Source organism: Staurois parvus, unplaced genomic scaffold (assembly GCF_062004578.1).
Source record: "Staurois parvus isolate SC_StPar_1 unplaced genomic scaffold, SC_StPar_1.0 ptg000224l, whole genome shotgun sequence".
NCBI lineage: Eukaryota > Metazoa > Chordata > Amphibia > Anura > Ranidae > Staurois > Staurois parvus.
In genome coordinates, this window is record NW_028318020.1 from 257897 (window position 1) to 277232 (window position 19336).

The 19336-nt window shown below is 43.6% G+C and overlaps 2 protein-coding genes across 2 annotated transcripts in view; one reads left to right on the top strand and one right to left on the bottom strand.

Moving 5' to 3' along the window:
- Positions 1–19336, top strand: part of LOC149460594 (uncharacterized) — a 219150-nt gene that overhangs the window by 58444 nt on the left and 141370 nt on the right. The gene's annotated exons all lie outside the window — the stretch shown is intronic.
- Positions 8618–19336, bottom strand: part of LOC149460596 (uncharacterized) — a 48848-nt gene continuing 38129 nt past the window's right edge. Inside the window, exon 2 of the mRNA XM_089679431.1 lies at positions 8618–10885. Coding sequence (XP_089535557.1) covers positions 9678–10885 — 1208 coding nt within the window. The 3' untranslated portion in view covers positions 8618–9677. The remainder of the gene's footprint in view (positions 10886–19336) is intronic.

Genomic DNA, 19336 nt, shown 5'->3' on the forward strand with positions numbered 1-19336 from the left:
GAGATCACCACAAGCCCTGAAGGAAGTTTGCCTCGTATGGACATGACCAATTAGAAGCGCATACGTAGCCCAGTAACACTGCTCACCACCCTTGCATTATCTTGCATATATAAACTCACCTTTTCATTCCAATAAACTAGAAGTTTTCACAGACTACACGTGTGTCAGTGTGGCTTTCTTCATATGTGCACTAAAGAGCTAGCATGATTAATTAGGACAGGAACAGATAATCATCAGACACTTAGTCCGGACTAAATCACTCCCATAACAAGCTGCTTGTTGTGGGGGCACTCAACAGGAGGGAGGGGCCAGGAGCACCTGTGGGGGACCCGAGAAGAGGAGGATCCAGGCTGCTCTGTACAAACCCATCACACACAGCAGTAAGTATGACATGTTTGTTTTAAAAGAAAAAAAATGTTGCCTTTACAATCACTTTAAGTGGAGTTTACTAATGGACACGACACCCTCCGACACCCACAGACCATAAACAAAGCAAAAGTGACACATAAATGTGACAGCAAATAACCAACCTAACAACCTGACTATAATACACTGTGTACAAATGGAGGGAAGCTGACATACACCGGGCAGACCCGGGACTGGGAATCAGGGGAGCAGAGATGGGGGAACAGGGTGCAGGAAACCAGAATCAGGGGAAAGTATACAAGATACAGGACGCATGATCCAGCAGGGAAGCGGCTCACAGGCAGAACACTGAGGCACTGATGAAAACTACGGAGGGATTATATACCTTCCCAGCAGCCAGCATCAGGTGGAGCCTCATTACTGACATCTCCTGTCTGCTGGGAGATACAGCAATGTCTCCTCTTCACTTCCTTCCAACTCACCTCTCACCCAGAGCATCCTGTCTGTACCTGACATCACTTCCTGTCTATACCTGACATCACTTCCTGTCTATACCTGACATCACTTCCCGTCTGTACCTGACATCACTTCCCATCTGTACCTGACACCACTTCCCATCTGTACCTGGCATCACTTCCCGTCTGTACCTGACATCACTTCCCGTCTGTACCTGACATCACTTCCTGTCTGTACCTGACATCACTTCCCATCTGTACCTGGCATTACTTTCTGTCTGTACCTGACATCACTTCCCATCTGTACCTGACTTCCTGTATGTACCTGACATCACTTCCCATTTGTACCTGACATCACTTCCTGTCTTTACCTGATATCACTTCCCATCTGTACCTGACATCACTTCCTGTCTGTACCTGACATCACTTCCCATCTGTACCTGGCATCACTTCCCACTTGTACTTGACATCACTTCCCATCTGTACCTGACTTACTGTATGTACCTGACATCACTTCCTGTCTGTACCTAACATCACTTCCCATCTGTACCTGGCATCACTTTCTGTCTGTACCTGACATCACTTCCCATTTGTACCTGACATCACTTCCCATCTGTACCTGACACCACTTCCTGCCTCTACCAGACATAATTTCCTGTCTGTACCCGACAACACTTCCCATCTGTACTTGACATTATTTCCTGTCTGTACCTGACATCACTTTCCATCTGTACCTGACATCACTTCCTGTCTGTACCTGACATCACTTTCCATCTGTACCTGACATCACTTCCTGTCTGGGTAGAAGGGCGCTCACCATGTGGTGGAGCTCAGAGGAACTGCAGCTCCAAGAAATGTCTCATAGTTTGAACCTTGTTGTTGTTTCCAAGTGTTCTCCAATGATCTTGTCTGGCAGGTTCCAGGACACATCAGAGTGGCAGTGAGGTGATGACTCCGGAACACTCTCTGGGTTCCATCACCAGGCACTGCAATTATACCCGACTGCTGGGAGCCGGCATCTCATTTCCTGTAGTGAAAGTATAATTGTGACATCAGCAGAGAGGTAGTGGGAGGGTGGGATCAGGTAAGTACCACCACTGACCACCAATGCTGGCTGGGGGTACACTTTATTCCCACTGACACCAACAATGGGGCTTATTTTATCTCATTGACACCAACAATGGAGCTTATTTTATCTCACTGACACCAACAATGGGGCATATTTTATCTCACTGACACCAACAATGGAACTTATTTTATCTCACTGACACCAACAATGAAGCTTATTTTATCTCACTGACATCAATGATGGGGCTTATTTTAACTCACTGAAACCAACAATGGGGCTTATTTTATCTCACTGACACCAACAATGGGGCTTATTTTATCTCACTGACACCAATGATGGGGCTTATTTTATCTCACTGACACCAATGATGGGGCTTATTTTAACTCACTGACACCAACAATGGGGCATTTTTTATCTCATTGACACCGACAATGAAGCTTATTTTATCTCATTGACACCAACAATGGAGCTTATTTTATCTCACTGACACCAATGATGGGGCTTATTTTATCTCACTGACACCAATGATGGGGCTTATTTTATCTCACTGACACCAACAATGGGGCATATTTTATCTCACCGACACCAACAATGGGGCTTTTTTTTATCTCATTGACACCAACAATGGAGCTTATTTTATCTCACTGACACCAATGATGGAGCTTATTTTATCTCACTGACACCAATGATGGGGCTTATTTTATCTCACTGACACCAATGATGGGGCTTATTTTATCTCATTGACACCAACAATGGAGCTTATTTTATCTCACTGACACCAATGATGGGGCTTATTTTATCTCACTGACACCAATGATGGGGCTTATTTTATCTCACTGACACCAACAATGGGGCATATTTTATCTCACTGACACCAACAATGGGGCTTTTTTTTTATCTCATTGACACCAACAATGGAGCTTATTTTATCTCACTGACACCAATGATGGAGCTTATTTTATCTCACTGACACCAATGATGGGGCTTATTTTATCTCACTGACACCAATGATGGGGCTTATTTTATCTCACTGACACCAATGATGGGGCTTATTTTATCTCACTGACACCAATGATGGGGCTTATTTTATCTCACTGACACCAACAATGGGGCTTATTTTATCTCACTGACACCAATGATGGGGCTTATTTTATCTCACTGACACCAATGATGGGGCTTATTTTATCTCACTGACACCAATGATGGGGCTTATTTTATCTCACTGACACCAATGATGGGGCTTATTTTATCTCACTGACACCAACAATGGGGCATATTTTATCTCACTGACACCAACAATGGGGCTTTTTTTTATCTCATTGACACCAACAATGGAGCTTATTTTATCTCACTGACACCAATGATGGGGCTTATTTTATCTCACACCAACAATGGGGCTTTTTTTATCTCATTGACACCAACGATGGGGCTTTTTTTTATCTCACTGACACCAATGATGGATGTCAAGGAAATCATGCCCACGGTGACTGGGTAACTGGCGATTCATGATTGGTGGAGAAGGAAAGAGGGTGGAGCTTTCTCTGAATTCTCTAGAATTCTCATCTGTTGACAATTGATAGACTGATCTGAATTCTGTGTGAAATATATCTGGTTGTTAATGATTGGCTGGAAATCAGGCACTCACACCCCTAACCGATGACTCCTCAGCTGTCGGCAGGTTTCCCCACTGACAGCTGAATGTCCACAAAAGAATTGTCAGCAATTACAAAGTGTGGAAAACCCCTCAGAATGTCTCTGAGAAGAAATGATATTTTATCTTCTCTCCAACTCAGACTATATTTGTCTTAGACGTAAGAGGCCCAAAATCCCGAGTCCCTGTCAGGTCTGAGCTCCAGCCGGATACAATCACCTTCTCCACTCACATAGTTTGCTTTTGTAAATGAAGTGAGTACAGAATTGAGGAAAGCGAGGACACCCGGCAACAATGGGATTCTGTCCTATCTCCTGCACCCGGAGCAAATGAACAACATGTACCAGCCTTCCCAGCCCCATCAATGTACACTGTGGAGGCATCTTGTATGTAGACTCTGGATTCAACAAACCAGCAGCCTGGCCATTCAGGAACATACCATTGTTCAGCTCTGGGGGGGAACAAACATCTCTCATGGAAAGGAGCTCTGGGGAGTCAACAGACCAATCTTTCATCTATACATATGTTTCCATCTCTCCACATCACTCCATTCTTTTTCTGGACAAAACCATTATAAATATCAGCGACAGATTTACAAATCTAGGATTTTACAATGAGAACACAATGTCACAAGGGATCTATAAAAGACTTTATCCGGACACAAGATCCCATTGTAAGAAAGGAATTCTGAATATGAACAGCGACTGTTATGTGGGATCCCATTATATTCAGGGCGGGGAAATGTATCTTTTATATTTTACTGAAACCTTAGATAATAAATTACATTTATGTCCCAGAAATTAACTTTACTGTATTTTTAACTGAAATTGTACCTTTCATAAATCATTGCACTAATATTGTGTAAAATAATAAAACTCATAAAACATCAGAACTACTAACAATTTATCCTCTAGTGTGTCTGCTGTTGTGAAGAAATATATATAATATTTGGGGGTTTTAAGTAATTTTAAGGTATAAATGGTCTTTAAAACATGTAAACAAAAAAATAAAAAATGTCTCCAGGACTCCATGGACCCCTTCATTCCACACAGTCTCCAGGAATCGGGAAACCACAGAGAAACCAAGTGTCCCCCGACTTCCTCCCCAGGCTGGGATGTCACCCTGGTTGGGTGCCCCCTACAGTAGAAGAAGCAGACTGCACCTGCCTACTTTATTATTATTATACAGTATTTATAAAGCGCCAATAGTTCGCTCAGCGCTGTACATTACAAACGGGGACAGAACATGTGACAGAACAATAACAATACAATGCAACACATGAGGGGATCGAGGGCCCTTCTCTTTCGAGCTTACAATCTAGGAGGGAGGGGATGGTGGCACAGGAGGCGATAGCGGCACAGGAGGCGATAGCGGCACAGGAGGCGATAGCTGTGGGGGATGGAGTGGTAGGAAGAGTGGAGGAGGTCGGCAAGTTAGCAGGGGGCGGGGTAGGCTTCCCTGAAGAGATGGGTTTTCAGGGTGCGCCTAAAGGAGAGGAGAGTAGGTGTTAATCTGATGGGTTGGGGCAGGAAGTTCCAGAGGATGTGTGACACCCTGGAGAAGTCCTGGAGGCGGGCATGGGAGGAGGAGACCAGGGAACTAGAGAGAAGGAGGTCTTGTGAGGAGCGGAGTGTGCGTGTTGGGCGGTACTTGGATATTAGGTCAGTGATGTAGTTCGGGGCAGTATGGTGGACGGCTTTGTACGTCAGTGTTAGGATTTTGAATTTGATCCGTTGCGCAATCGGAAGCCAGTGGAGGGATTGGCAGAGGGGGGTGGCGGAGACGGAGCGGTTGGAAAGGTGAATGAGTCTGGCAGCCGTATTCAGGATGGACTGAAGTGGGGATAGCCAGCGGCGAGGCAGGCCAGTGAGGAGGGAGTTGCAGTAGTTGAGTCGTGATATGATGAGGGAGTGGATGAGCTGTTTAGTGGTTTCTGGGGTTAGGAACGTGCAGATTTTGGCGATGTTGCGGAGGCGGAGTCTGCATGAGTTTGTTAAAGATTGGACTTGGGGCTGGAAGGACAGGTTGGAGTCCAGAATGACACCAAGTACTCTGGCCTGCGGGGCGGGTTTGATGGTGGAGTTGTTGGACGTGATGGAGAAGTCAGTAGGGGGTGGGGTCCAGGCTGGGGGGAAGACAAGAAACTCGGTTTTGGAGAGGTTCAGTTTAAGGAAGTAGAGCGACATCCAGTCTGATATGTCGCTCAGTAGGTGTGTGATTCGGGCAGAGACTGAGGTGGGGGGTTGAGAGATAGATTTGTGTGTCCTAGATTGTTTACATTTCAAGGATCTATTTATACCATTTATATCATCTATGCTAAGAAACTGATTAACATATGACACGCCCCTATTTAATATCAGCCCTGCCCACTTATGTGACCCTCTAAACATCCAAATCCCTGGAAATTCCCAGAAGACACTTTCATCTTTTATCCATAACAGGCTGATTGGGTACAAGAGAACCCCAAGCCCCTCCTGCTCATTCCCACACAACAAGTCCATGTCACCATCTACAAGGTGAGAGGACCTGAAAGAGAACAAGACCATGACCACCAGGACCATCGCCTGACTGAAGCCATGCTCACATTTCTTTCTAATGCTGCTTCTATGGTCTACTCAGATACAGATTTGGCAGATGGACATTAGTGGAACCCTTTCACTCCGGCCAATGTAAGGTTTCCATCAGCAGCAGCACGGCCTTATAGCTATAGCACCCGGGGGTTGTCTACATTTGTTAGGCCAACTGTCAGATTTCTGGTGGAAGTGATTCAGCCGCACTGAAGGTCCTCCCCCCACCATGTATACCGGGCTCAGCTGTCCCTCCTGCAAGCCCAAGACAGACATGGTGGGTGTCAGTGGTGAGGGCAGAAGGAGATCAGCAAACATCTGATCTCTGATCTCCCCTTCAGTGAATGAATGTGGGAGGTGGGAGATTATGTCATTTCTGGGTTCAGCGCTGTCATTCTCCAGTCATTATGGTTTGGGAAGGAGCTGATTAGGCATGATCTGTGCTTGAACATCTTTCTTGGGGTACAGAGGTGACATTGGGGGTCTAATAATGTTCTGATGTCTCTTTAAAGAGGACCTGTGACCAGAAATATGTACCACAGGGGGGCTATCAACCCCCTATCTGACAGAAGCCATGTTAAGTGTAAAAAGAGATGAAAAAAATTTAAGTAACACTATAAAAATAAAAACTCACAAAACAAATCACACTACACATTTTACATATCATTGCACAAGCGAGAGTGAGAACAATCATTCTGAGGCCATCGTTCACGGATAACTATCTGAACTGATAACCTATAAATGCTCTTAAAGCGTCAAACTGAAGTTTGTCACCATTTCACAAGTACGCACAGTTTATAAAGTTTGACATGTTTGGTATCTATATACTTGATGCCAACCCCATATTTTATAATTTCACCAAATTGGGTCATATATTGTGTTCTTTGTGCACTAACATTATCTATTTTACAGAAAATATGTATTTGATAAACAGCTGTACTAATATTCTGTGACATGAAAAATGGCAACTACCACCATTATATTCTCCAGAGTCTCTGATTTCAGAAAATAAAAGAAATGTTTGGGGTTTTAACTAATCATATGGCCTAAAATGTGAATATAACTTAAAAAAGCAAAATAATCTCTGGCAGTAAAAGAAAATACAGCAATATATAACATTTCAAAATCAAAACTATGGTAGCAACTAATGGCTTAAGAAGCAAACCCACCATATTACTCAACCAGGTTCCAACTAAACCCACCCAAAACATTGGATCCCACCTCCTCCCACCCAGGTTCCTGTTGGAACTCCTTTACCTTGTGTAGATATCCCCTTCTGAGATCCTCATGTTCTAATATAAATGTACAACACTCTCTATCTGACACCATTTGTAGACTCCACCTTGGTCTGCCAAGAGATAGTCAGCTGCCATGCAGTTCTGTGACAACACCTTAGGTGGTGGAGCCACTTCTGCTGTCAGCTCTGCTATAACATCAATGGTGTCATTGGTTATCTGATCCATGACTCCAGTACTCCGGTTCATCTTACGTATCTTAGATTCCCCATCCTGTCTATGAAGGGCTCACTGCATAAAACATCTCCAATCCAGAGAAAATGTTTCTTCTCACTGGAAGGCCAGGGGAGTATTGGGAGAAATTGAGGTTTCCCTTACAGATATGGGGGAGGGGCAACATAACCTAAAGTACAGCTATGGGTGGAATTGAAGGGAAGACATTTTAGGGTGCTCCTTCCACAAAAGAAGCAAATGTTATCTGGAAGGACTAGGAATCCATTGGACCAATGGGGATTAAACATTCTGCAATTACAGTGAGAGACCATGAAATGTTACTGGCCTGTGATTGGCTCTCCTATTGTTAGTGAAGTAAGTGAGACTCCCCTTGTCAGTGTCATTAATGGAAAGAAACCATGTGAAATGTTTCTTCCAAATCAAAAAAGGTGACCCCCTTGGGTAAGTACCCATCCTAATATTCCTGATATGAGTTTGTAGTCCCTGCTATACAGGAAACATGTGGGCAATCATTTACACCTTTTACAGCAGGACAGCAAATATCAGAACACAATTCAAACAGAAGACCAACAGTAGGAAGTCTGCTGACTGAATGTGTAATGCAATCTGTCATTAGCATTCCCAGAGTTCCCTCTGCAACATAGTTGTATCAGCTGTTGGTCCTGTCTGTAGATCTGTTATTTCCCACCTTCTGTAACAGGGTGACAACCCTGATCATTCTGCAGGAACATTACACAGCAGCGTTGTCACCCTGTACAGGGAAGTCTTAGATAGATTATAAGTAAGACACACAACAAGTAAAGTCCAACTCCAGCTAACTCTTCTACAGCAGTTACAGCAACAGGTTCTCTATAAGGTTCAACCCCCCATATGAATGGAAGATGACAGTTGTAAGCACCCCCAGCAGTGTTATATGGTGTTTCCCAACCCCCCCCCCCCACTTTAATTTTTGCCAAATAGCTTGGCCTTCTACAGGAAGCAGAAAAAATCAGATCTACTGGGAGGGTCAACAGGTAATAAAAATATTACAAGGGGAGACTTGGAAAAACATAAAACGTTTATGCTAATGACAGATTGCACCATTTATGTAATTATTGATTTTGCCCATTGTTACACTTTAGTGCCGATGTCTTAGCATTTCCAGGAATAATTAGTGCTCTTTGCTAACTTTGTCCCAAAAAGGGACCCGTTCATTCAGAGTCATTAAGGTGAACCCCAATAAGAGGAATTTCAGTCTCCCAGAAGAAGTGGTAGGAATATGACCGCACACTTAGCACTTTGTAAGTTCAGATCTCTTGCAGTTGTACCGTGTGAATAGTTTATGGAGATGAGCAATAGCTGGACAAAAAAAAAGATAACAAGGACATCCAATCTTCACCTGATAGAATCCCTTTTGAGAAAACCAGATGAAACATAAGTGGCCAGCTGGGATTAGGTGGTACTGTTGAATATGTCCCCTAAAACAGCATTAACTCCGTGTTGGAAGGCCTACGCCAGCTTAAGAAGTTACTCTCTAACCACACAGAGACCTCTATCTGGCTGGTATCTCAGCTACAGACCTGCCTGCAAAGCTGTCATCCATGAGAGGAGATGGAACATGGAAAGGAGGCATTGATCATGGGAGAGGAGGTGGTACATGTAATGGGAGGTGTGGACAAGGTGGGCTTAGCTGGAGCCCTCAAGCCTAGCTTATGGTGTATCAGTTCTCAAAAAAACCTGGAATGGACTCTCCTAATGAGGTTTCAGAGGCTTGGCAAGAAGCCATTGGACCCCATCCTAGACTCTGGTACTGAGGCATTGTTGGTCATGTATTGGTTGGTCAGATTCTGGCAATGAAGAAAATACATGGGAACATAGCTCAGTTAGTGAATGATGAAAATGAATTACATGTTCAGTCAATGCTCCTTAAAAAAGGATAAAGATGAGAATGATGAGGAATACAGTTCAGTCATTGCTGCTTGTCTGAAGAAATGTCCAAAGGTAAAATATTCACAGACCTTCTAGGTGTGTTTCTGATGGACATAAGTACTAAAACCAATGAATCCGATCATTAGAGTCCTGTTTGGTCAAAGTTTTTTTTCAAGTAGCATCATGTCTTCCCTAGTTTGTGGGAAGACGTTGGGCCTGTGAGCCTAATGGGACAGCTGTGACTTCTTTAATATTGCCCCTTCTTCTGGAGTTTCCTCTATGCAGCTCAAGCTTGTGAATCCTCTGGTGATAGATTAGCCCGGAATTACTTGTAAAAGCTTTGTCACATTCTGAACATTGATATGGCTTCTCTCCAGTGTGAACCCTCTCATGTATGACAAGGTTTCCTCTCCGTTTAAAAGTTTTATCACATTCAGAACACTGATATGGCTGCTCTACAGTGTGGACCCTCTGGTGTGCTATAAGATATGACTTCTGTGTAAAAGCTTTGTGACATTCAAAACATTGATATGACTTCTCTCCAGTGTGGATCCTCTGGTGCCTAATAAGATATGACTTCACTGTAAAAGCTTTGCCACATTCAGAACATTGATATGGTTTTTCTCCAGTGTGGACCCTCTGGTGTGCTATAACATCTGACTTCTGTGTAAAAGCTTTGTCACATTCTGAACATTGATATTGCTTCCATCCAGTGTGGACCCCGTGGTGTGCTATAAGATCTGACTTCTGTGTAAAAGCTTTATCACATTCTGAACATTGATATTGCTTCCATCCAGTGTGGACCCCGTGGTGTGCTATAAGATCTGACTTCTGTGTAAAAGCTTTGTCACATTCAGAACATTGATATGGCTTCTCTCCAGTGTGGACCCTCTGGTGCCTGATAAGATGTAACTTCATTGTAAAAGCTTTGCCACATTCAGAACACTGATATGGCTTTTCTCCAGTGTGGACCCTCTGGTGTGCTATAACATCTGACTTCTGTGTAAAAGCTTTGTCACATTCTGAACATTGATATGGCTTCTCTCCAGTGTGGATCCTCTTGTGTGTGATAAGTTGTGACTTCCATGTAAAAGGTTTGTTACATTCAGAACATTGATATGACTTCTCTCCAGTGTGGATCCTCTGGTGTGATATAAGATACGACTTCCGTGGAAAAGCTTTGTCACATTCAGAACACTGATATGACTTCTCTCCAGTGTGAATCCTCTGGTGTATGATAAGCTGTGACATCCATGTAAAAGCTTTGTCACATTCAGAACACTGATATGACTTCTCTCCAGTGTGACTCCTCTGGTGTGTGATAAGCTGTGACTTCCATGTAAAAGCTTTGTTACATTCAGAACACTGATATGTCTTCTCTCCAGTGTGAACCTTCTGGTGTGTGATATGTTTTGCCTCCATTGTAAAATCTTTGTCACGTTCCAAACAAGAAATAGCTTGAAATGACTCCTCTTATGTATACATGGGTTGGACTTTACTGTAAAGCAATTGTCACATCCAGAACACTGAAATGACTTTTCTCATGTTGTCCTCTGAGGTTGGATCAGTGTTGAAGAGGACACAAAGCACTTATGACATTTAGAACACGGATATGACTTGTGTCCTGTGTGACTCCTCCAGTGAACTGCAATAAAAACTTTCCATCAATTAAGACACCCAGATGTTTGCTTTCCCATGTGACTGAGTTGTATTCACGAAGACCAGCATGACCGAAAACGTGGTTCATCAATCCACCTGTACAAAAAAAAATAAAAAAATCAGAATTCTATATAAAGGGCTAAAGTTGGTTTTTATTTTTAATGATCATTATTAAATATATCTTATATATCATCGCAGGCTGTGTCAGCATTATGGTTGTCCTCAAAGGGCCAGTTGTAACTGTAAGACTAGATGTCCAGAGCACCTCACCCCCCCATTACATCAGATGCCAAGAACCCCACACCCACCCTAACATCACCGTGCACCTCCTTTGGGGGCAGAGCTGGAAAGCAGAAAGTGAAGGGTCTGGAGGAGGTCCAGAGGAGGAGTGGAGTCAATTACCAGAGTCTGCTGAATGCTGAGACCAATGGAGACGAGGATGAGGGGGTGCTGCAGCTGCACTGAGAGGTGCAGGATTTGGCAGAGGAGTTCTATTCTCTTCACTGCTGCCAACTGCTGAGACAAGGTGGGGGAGGAAACAAGGGGGTACCTGCAGGAGAGGTGCAAGGGCCACATGAAATAACCTAGAGAGCTGATATAGATGTTTGACACGTATGATATATATTGAAAGCATATGTACAATGTACATCATTATGGATATATACAGTGAGGAACAGAAGTATTTGAACACCCTGCGATTTTGCAAGTTCTCCCACTTAGAAATCATGGAGGGGTCTAAAATTCACATTTTAGGTGCATTCCCACTTTGAGAGACAGAATTTTTTTTAAAAAAATTAGGAAATCCCATTGTATGATTTTTAAAGAATGTATTTGTCTTGCACTGCTGAACAGAAGTATTTGAACCCCTGAGAAAATCAATGTTAATATTTGGTACAGAAACCTTTGTTTGCAATTACAGAGGTCAGACGGTTCCTGTAGTCCTTGGCCAGGTTTGCACTGCAACAGGGATTTTGGCCGACTCCTCCACACGGATCTCCTCTAGATCTGTCAGGTTTCGGGGCTGTCGCTGAGCAACACGGAGTTTCAGCTCCCTCCAAAGATGTTCTATTGGATTTAGGTGTGGAGACTGGCTAGGCCACTCCAGAACCTTGATATGCTTCTTACGGAGCCACTCCTTGGTTCTCCTGGCTGTGTGCTTCGGGTCGTTGTCATGTTGGAAGACCCAGCCACGACCCATCTTCAATGCGCTGACTGAGGGAAGGAGGTTGTTGCTGAAAATCTCACAATAAATGGCCCCATTCATCCTCTCCTTAATACAGTGAAGTCGTCCCTGTCCCCTTCGCAGAAAAGGACCCCCAAAGCATGATGTTACCACCCCCATGCTTCACAGTAGGGATGGTGTTCTTGGGATGCAAATCATCCTTTTTCCTCAAAACACAACGAGTGAAGTTTAGACCAAAAAGTTCTACTTTGGTCTCATCTGACCACATGACTTTCTCCCATGCCTCCTCTGGATCATCCAGATGGTCATTGGCAAACTTCAGACGGGCCTGGACATGTGATGACTGGAGCAGGGGAACCTTCAGACGGGCCTGGACATGTGATGACTTGAGCAGGAGAACCTTCCGTGCAATGCATGATTTGAAACCATGACGGCGTAGTGTTCTATTGACAGCGACCTTTGAAACTGTGGTCCCAGCTCTCTTCATGTCATTGACCAGCTCCTCCCTTGTAGTTCTGGGCTGATTCCTCACCTTTCTTCTCATCAGTGATACCCCACGAGGTGACATCTTGCATTGAGCCCCAGTCCGAGGGAGACTGACAGTCATCTTTAGCCTCTTCCATTTTCTAACAATTGCTCCAACAGTTGATCTATTTTCACCAAGCTGCTTGACAATTGCCCACAGTTTTGTCTCTGGTGTCTTTTGACAGCTTTTTGGTCTTGCCCATGGTAGTAGTTGGCGTCTGACTGACTGTGGGGTGGACAGGTGTCTTTAAAGAGCTCAGACAGGTGCTACTAAGTTAGATTAATGAGTGGAGTAGAGGGGGGCTTTTTAAAGGCACAGTAACAGGTCTCTGAGAGCCAGAATTCTTGCTGTTTCTTAGGTGTTCAAATACTTATGTTCAGCAGTGCGAGACAAATACATTCTTTACAAATCATACAATGGGATTTCCTGAATTCTTTTTAAAATTCTGTCTCTCAGAGTGGGAATGCACCTACAATGTGAATGTCAGACCCCTCCATGATTTCTAAGTGGGAGAACTTGCAAAATCGCAGGGTGTTCAAATACTTCTGTTCCTCACTGTATGTATGTATATATATATATATATATATATATATATATATATATATATATGAGTATATACAGAGGGGATGGAAAGTTTGGGCACCCCAGCTAAAAATTTGTATTAATGTGCATAAAGAAGCCAAGGAAAGATGGAAAAATCTCCAAAAGGCATCAAATTACAGATTAGACATTCTTATAATATGTCAACAAAAGTTAGATTTTATTTCCATCATTTACACTTTCAAAATAACAAAAAACAAAAAAATGGCGTCCGCAAAAGTTTGGGCACCCTGCAGAGTTAATATCTTGTACTGCCCCCTTTGGCAAGTATCACAGCTTGTAAACACTTTTTGTAGCCAGCCAAGAGTCTTTCAATTCTTGTTTGAGGTATCTTTGCCCATTCTTCCTTACAAAAGTCTTCCAGTTCTTTGAGATTTCTGGGCTGTCTGTCACGCACTTCTCTTTTAAGGTCTATCCATAGATCTTCAATTATGTTGAGGTCAGGAGATTGTGAAGGCCATGGCAAAACCTTCAGTTTACGCCTCTTGATTTAATCCCCCGTGGATTTCGAGGTGTGTTTAGGATCATTACCCATTTGTAGAAGCCATCCTCTCTTTAACTTCAGCTTTTTCACAGATGGCATCAAGTTACCATGTGCTGAAATTGTATTGAATCCATTTTTCCTTCTACTCGTGAGATGTTCCCTGTGCCACTGGCTGCAACACAACCCCAAAGCATGATTGATCCAACCCCATGCTTAACAGTTGGACAGAGGTTCTTTTCATTCAATTCTGTGCCCCTTCTTCTCCAAACGTACCTTTGCTCATTCCGGCCAAAAAGTTCAATTTTAACCTCATCGGTCCACAGAACTTGTTTCCAAAATGCATCAGGCTTGTCTATATGTTCATTTGCAAAGTTCAGACGATGATTTTTGTGGTGAGGACGTAGAAGAGGTTTCCTTCTGATGACTCTTCCATGAAGACCATATTTGTACAAGTATCTCTTTATAGTGGAATAGTGAACACAACTCCAGTGTCTGCCAGATCTTTCTGGAGGGATCGTGCAGTCAAACGTGGGTTTTGAATTGTTTTTCTCACAATCCTGCGAGCTGTTCTGTCTGATATTTTTCTTGGTCTTCCAGATGTTGCTTTAACTTCCACTGTTCCTGATGACTGCCATTTCTTAATTACATTCCGAACAGAGGATACTGACATCTGAAAACGCTTTGCTATCTTCTTATAGCCTTCTCCAGCTTGTGAGCGTCAACTATTTTCAGTTTCAGTTTTCTAGACAACTGCTTAGAAGAACCCATGGTGCTGATTGTTGGGGCAAGGTGAGATGAGTCTGGGCATTTAAAACCTTTGAGATTGACATCACCTGGTCTTCCCAGACGATGATTGAGAACAATCCATGACACTGGCAGGTCTCAGCTTTGCAAAGGGGGCAGTGCATGCTATAAATTCTGCAGGGTGCCCAAACTTTTGCAGATGCCATTTTTTTGTTTTCTGTTATTTTGAAAGTGTAAATGATGGAAATAAAATCTAACTTTTGTTGACATATTATAAGAATGTCTAATCTGTAATTTGATGCCTTTTGGAGATTTTTCCATCTTTCCTTGGCTTCTTTATGCACATTAATACCAATTTTTAGTTGGGGTGCCCAAACTTTCAATCCCCACTGTATATATATAAAATATATTTTTTTATTACATTAAATTGTATTTAAGACAGTTTTAGTGCACACAGTATATCCAACATTCAGCCCAGACAATGGAGTCATACATTCTAATGTATAAGCAGTTGTGGCAATGTTACAGATCATACAGAACAATAACTTGCTTTGTCTCTGGTGTCACTTTTACTTTCTATAAACAAATGAAAAGAGAAAAAAGAAGCAACGTAGAACAATTCACCTGTACATGGCAAGTAACTCTCTCCAGTACATACATAGATAGCCGACTCCGTTCAAGTAGGCCTGTGTCTACAGGATCATACACCAAGTATCGGCCTCCAATGTAGTCACCATTTAGTAGGGTACAGTTGGCCGGGTCCATTTTTAGGGGCCTAAAAAAGGTAAACCTATAAAAAGCTATGACAAATGAAGTATGGGGAGTGAGTACCGGAGTATCCAGCCAGTTCTGCCAGAGAGCCATAAGTCTCCTAGGAGAAGTTAGGTTTTCATGTATTATTATGGGGTTCACCTGCTCAATCCATGCCTGGTGGGAGTATGAGTTGATAACCAGAATGCTTGGATTCGATTTGCAGGTTCGTTCAGAAAGTACATCTAAGAATCCAAAAATTACAAGCTTAATCTCAGCTAGGGAGAGACTTTGTTCAATTAAAAGAAAAACTTCAAAGACAAGTGAGAAAATGTAAATGAGAAGCTGAGAGAAGAGCTAAAAAAACACTAAAACTACCCCCAAAGATCTATCCTAGAAATTCAGTCTAAAATGTAACAATTACACCAAGAAAACCCTCAACTGAGGGAAGAGATAATGACACCAAAGATACAAATGGAGCTCAACAATCAGGAAAGAGAATCAAAGAGGATGATTTATACAAAGTACCCATCAAGGAACAACAGACCGGTGAGACCAATCAGCTTCCGAAATGTAACGAGACAAAGACCAGCAATAGCCAAGACAACTCTACTAATCCTGAGACCACAAATAGTGATGGCCGAACACCCCCCCGTTCAGGTCGCGGTCAAACATCCGAACCTACAGAATGTTCTACAATGAATGTCGAACACGAAGGACTGAGAGATGTCTTACCGCATCTGAGTATGAAGATCCCGCTCAGTTACTAACATCCGGCATGAGTTATATGATGAAATCACGCCGTATTTTAGTAGTGAGACATGCAAGACTGGTATGGATTTTGAGAGGAACCCTCCATGCCAATTATTTTTTTAAAAATGGCATGGGGGTCCCCTAAAAATCCATATCAGACCCTTATCCTAGCATGCAGCCCGGCAGGTCAGGAAATGAAGGAGGGAGAGCACCCCCTCTCCTGAACCATACCAGGGAACATGTCCTCAACATGGGGGGGTGCCTTAGGCCAGGAGCCCCCCAAAGCACTTTGTCCACATATTGATGGGGACAAGGGCCTCTTTCCCACATCCATAGCTTTTGGTTGTGGGGGTCTGTAGCCTGGGGGGCTTATTGGAATCTGGAAGCCCCCTTTAACAAGGGGGCCCCAAGATCCTGGCCCCCCACCTATGTGAATGAGTAGGCGGTATATGGTATTGCTACCCATTCACAAAAAAATGTGTAGTGTAAAAAGTGATAGGAGTCAGTCTTTGACCAGTCCTTTATTAAAAATAAACATTTTAAAAAATGTCCCCCAAAGTAGATCCAACATTATATACCCCGCCCCCCTGTGACATCACCACACACTGTGATTGGTCAAAGTATTACACTTGACTTGTGGTTAGGTGCATTGCTTTGTCCAATCATAATGCATTGTCAGGGCGCAGTGCATTGTGGGGCATGGTGAGCAAACAGCCCACTGAACACCCGTACTGTTTGTGTTTGCTGAACACACGAACGGCCCATGTTCAAATCAAACTTAGGTTCAACTGGAACATGAAGCCCATCCCTACAAACAAACAATCATCAAACCACAAGAACAGCCAACAAACTCCGGATTCTTTTTGTTATTAATAGACTCCAATGGGAAATATCTAAACACCAAACGGCTCTTCCCAGGAACAAGACAACAAAATTCAAGTCCAACAACTGAACAAGCGATAGGAGTCATCAATGATCCGTATTTCACCAACCCCAAACATATCATCATACACACCGACCCAAACATATCATCATACACACCGACCCAAACGTATCATCATACACACCGACCCAAACATATCATCATACACACCGACCCAAACGTATCATCATACACACCGACCCAAACATATCATCATACACACCGACCCAAACGTATCATCATACACACCGACCCAAACATATCATCATACACACCGACCCAAACATCCTCCAGGGACAAAAGGAAGCCTCTGAGAATAAACTATTACAACTAACAGACCGCACAACAAAAATGTCCTCACTCCAACATCATACTGTCCTCCCTAATTCCAAGGATGGACATAACAAACAATAGAAAACTCAGCGAATCAACACAGAGCTGGCAGATAAAACCAGGTCAGAGCCTACCATTCACCTGACACAACATCATTCCATCATGACCCAACACCTCTATGACTACAAACACCTCAACTAACAAGGGGGCAGTCAACTAGCAAGAGAACCCAAAGACATTGTACTGAATGGAACTCACAACCCGGGATCTGCCACAAACCATCTCAGATGGACACAATGGGGCTGATTTACTAAAACTGGAGTGTGCAAAATCTGGGGCAGCTGTGCATGGGAGCCAATCAGGTTCTGACTTCAGCTTGTTCAATTAAGCTTTGACCATAAACCTGGAAGCTGATTGGTTCCCATGCAGAGCTGCACCAGACTTTGCACTCTCCAGTGTCTCATTGTCATCACATGCTGTGTCCATAATGACCACCCATCCCCCCTTATCAGCTGGCTTCAGTGTTATATCTCCCCTTGCTGCTAATGATGGCAATGCACCTTTCTCCTCAATGGTCCCATTATTAGGATATGACCCCAGAGTTCCTGATTATAGACTGTCATACGTCACCATCTTTATCATCCAAATGAAGAAACATTTCTGCTGCTGCATATGTAGTGGGTGGTGGAAACTTCCATTTTGTCTGTAAACCTCAGACAGACCTACTCAGTGGTGTGACTACAGATGATCCCTCAATATCGCCTCTCCAAGAATAATGTCCCTTCAATCTAATATTCCTGAAACATCTATACAAGTCCTGTGCCAACAACAACGTCTTCATGATACCTTTAGGGCTGAAGCCCAAACCTTTCCCCAGAAGGTCCATCTTCCCCGATGTCAGTCCAGCTGAGGAGAAGGTGACAATTCCGTCTATTTCTGTTGATGAATCATCTGTTGGGATGGTTGGATGAGTGGGAGATCCCTTGTTGCAGCGTTGATGTTTCCTACCTCCCCTGTGGCCGGATCTCTGCTGTTTCCTTGATTCTGATGGACAATACGAGGCCAGAGTTGTCCCTCTATAGATCCTAATAAAGTGCCTCCAGCAGAGGAGGGAAGTGATGGGTCAGAGGCTGTAGAAGAAGCTCTAGTGAGCAGTCTAGATGGATGAGGTGAGTCTTGTGTAGGTGGTGCTCCAAGAGTACGCCTGATTAGTAGACGGTTAGATGTTGGACTCCTTCAGCTGCTCGGCTGACAATGCAGACTGCAGTGTAGACTCCACCTGTGTGATCTGTACAGCCAGAGCAGCTTCTTCCTTCTGGAGAAAGGAAACTGGAGAACAATGGAGCTTTTGTTTAGGACTTGTGTAAACAGACCATTGAACTCCTCCCTGTCCATAAACAAAGCTGGGGCCAGTTTACCTCCTAGCCCCCCCCCCCCCCCCTCAGAATACGCTGTGCTTTCTAAGATTCAGCTAAAGCTATCTTTTTACATAAACAAGACAGTTGTCTTTTTAGGAACTTCTCAGGAGGACTTTGATCTGGTGTCATTTACCCAAAAAACCCTTCCCGTCCTCCACTAAGAACACCCCCTTTCTCCCCCATAGAGGACACCCCTCCCCCACTAAAGACACCCTCTCCACTGAAGATACTCCATTCCTCTCTTTTCCTCCTCTGAAGACACCCCTTCCCCTCCTTTCCTGCACTGGGGACAGCCTTCCCCTTCTGAGGACACTTTCTCCCTTAGTGTTGTCACCCCTCCCCCACTCAAGACACTCTTTCCACTGAGTTCACCCCCTCCAGTTTAAGAAGCTCCAGGTAGTTCTGGTTATTAAGGATACGTGTGAATGTGGTAAAACCTTGAGATTGGAAATAATATTTGTCCTTGCTCCACATTCTGT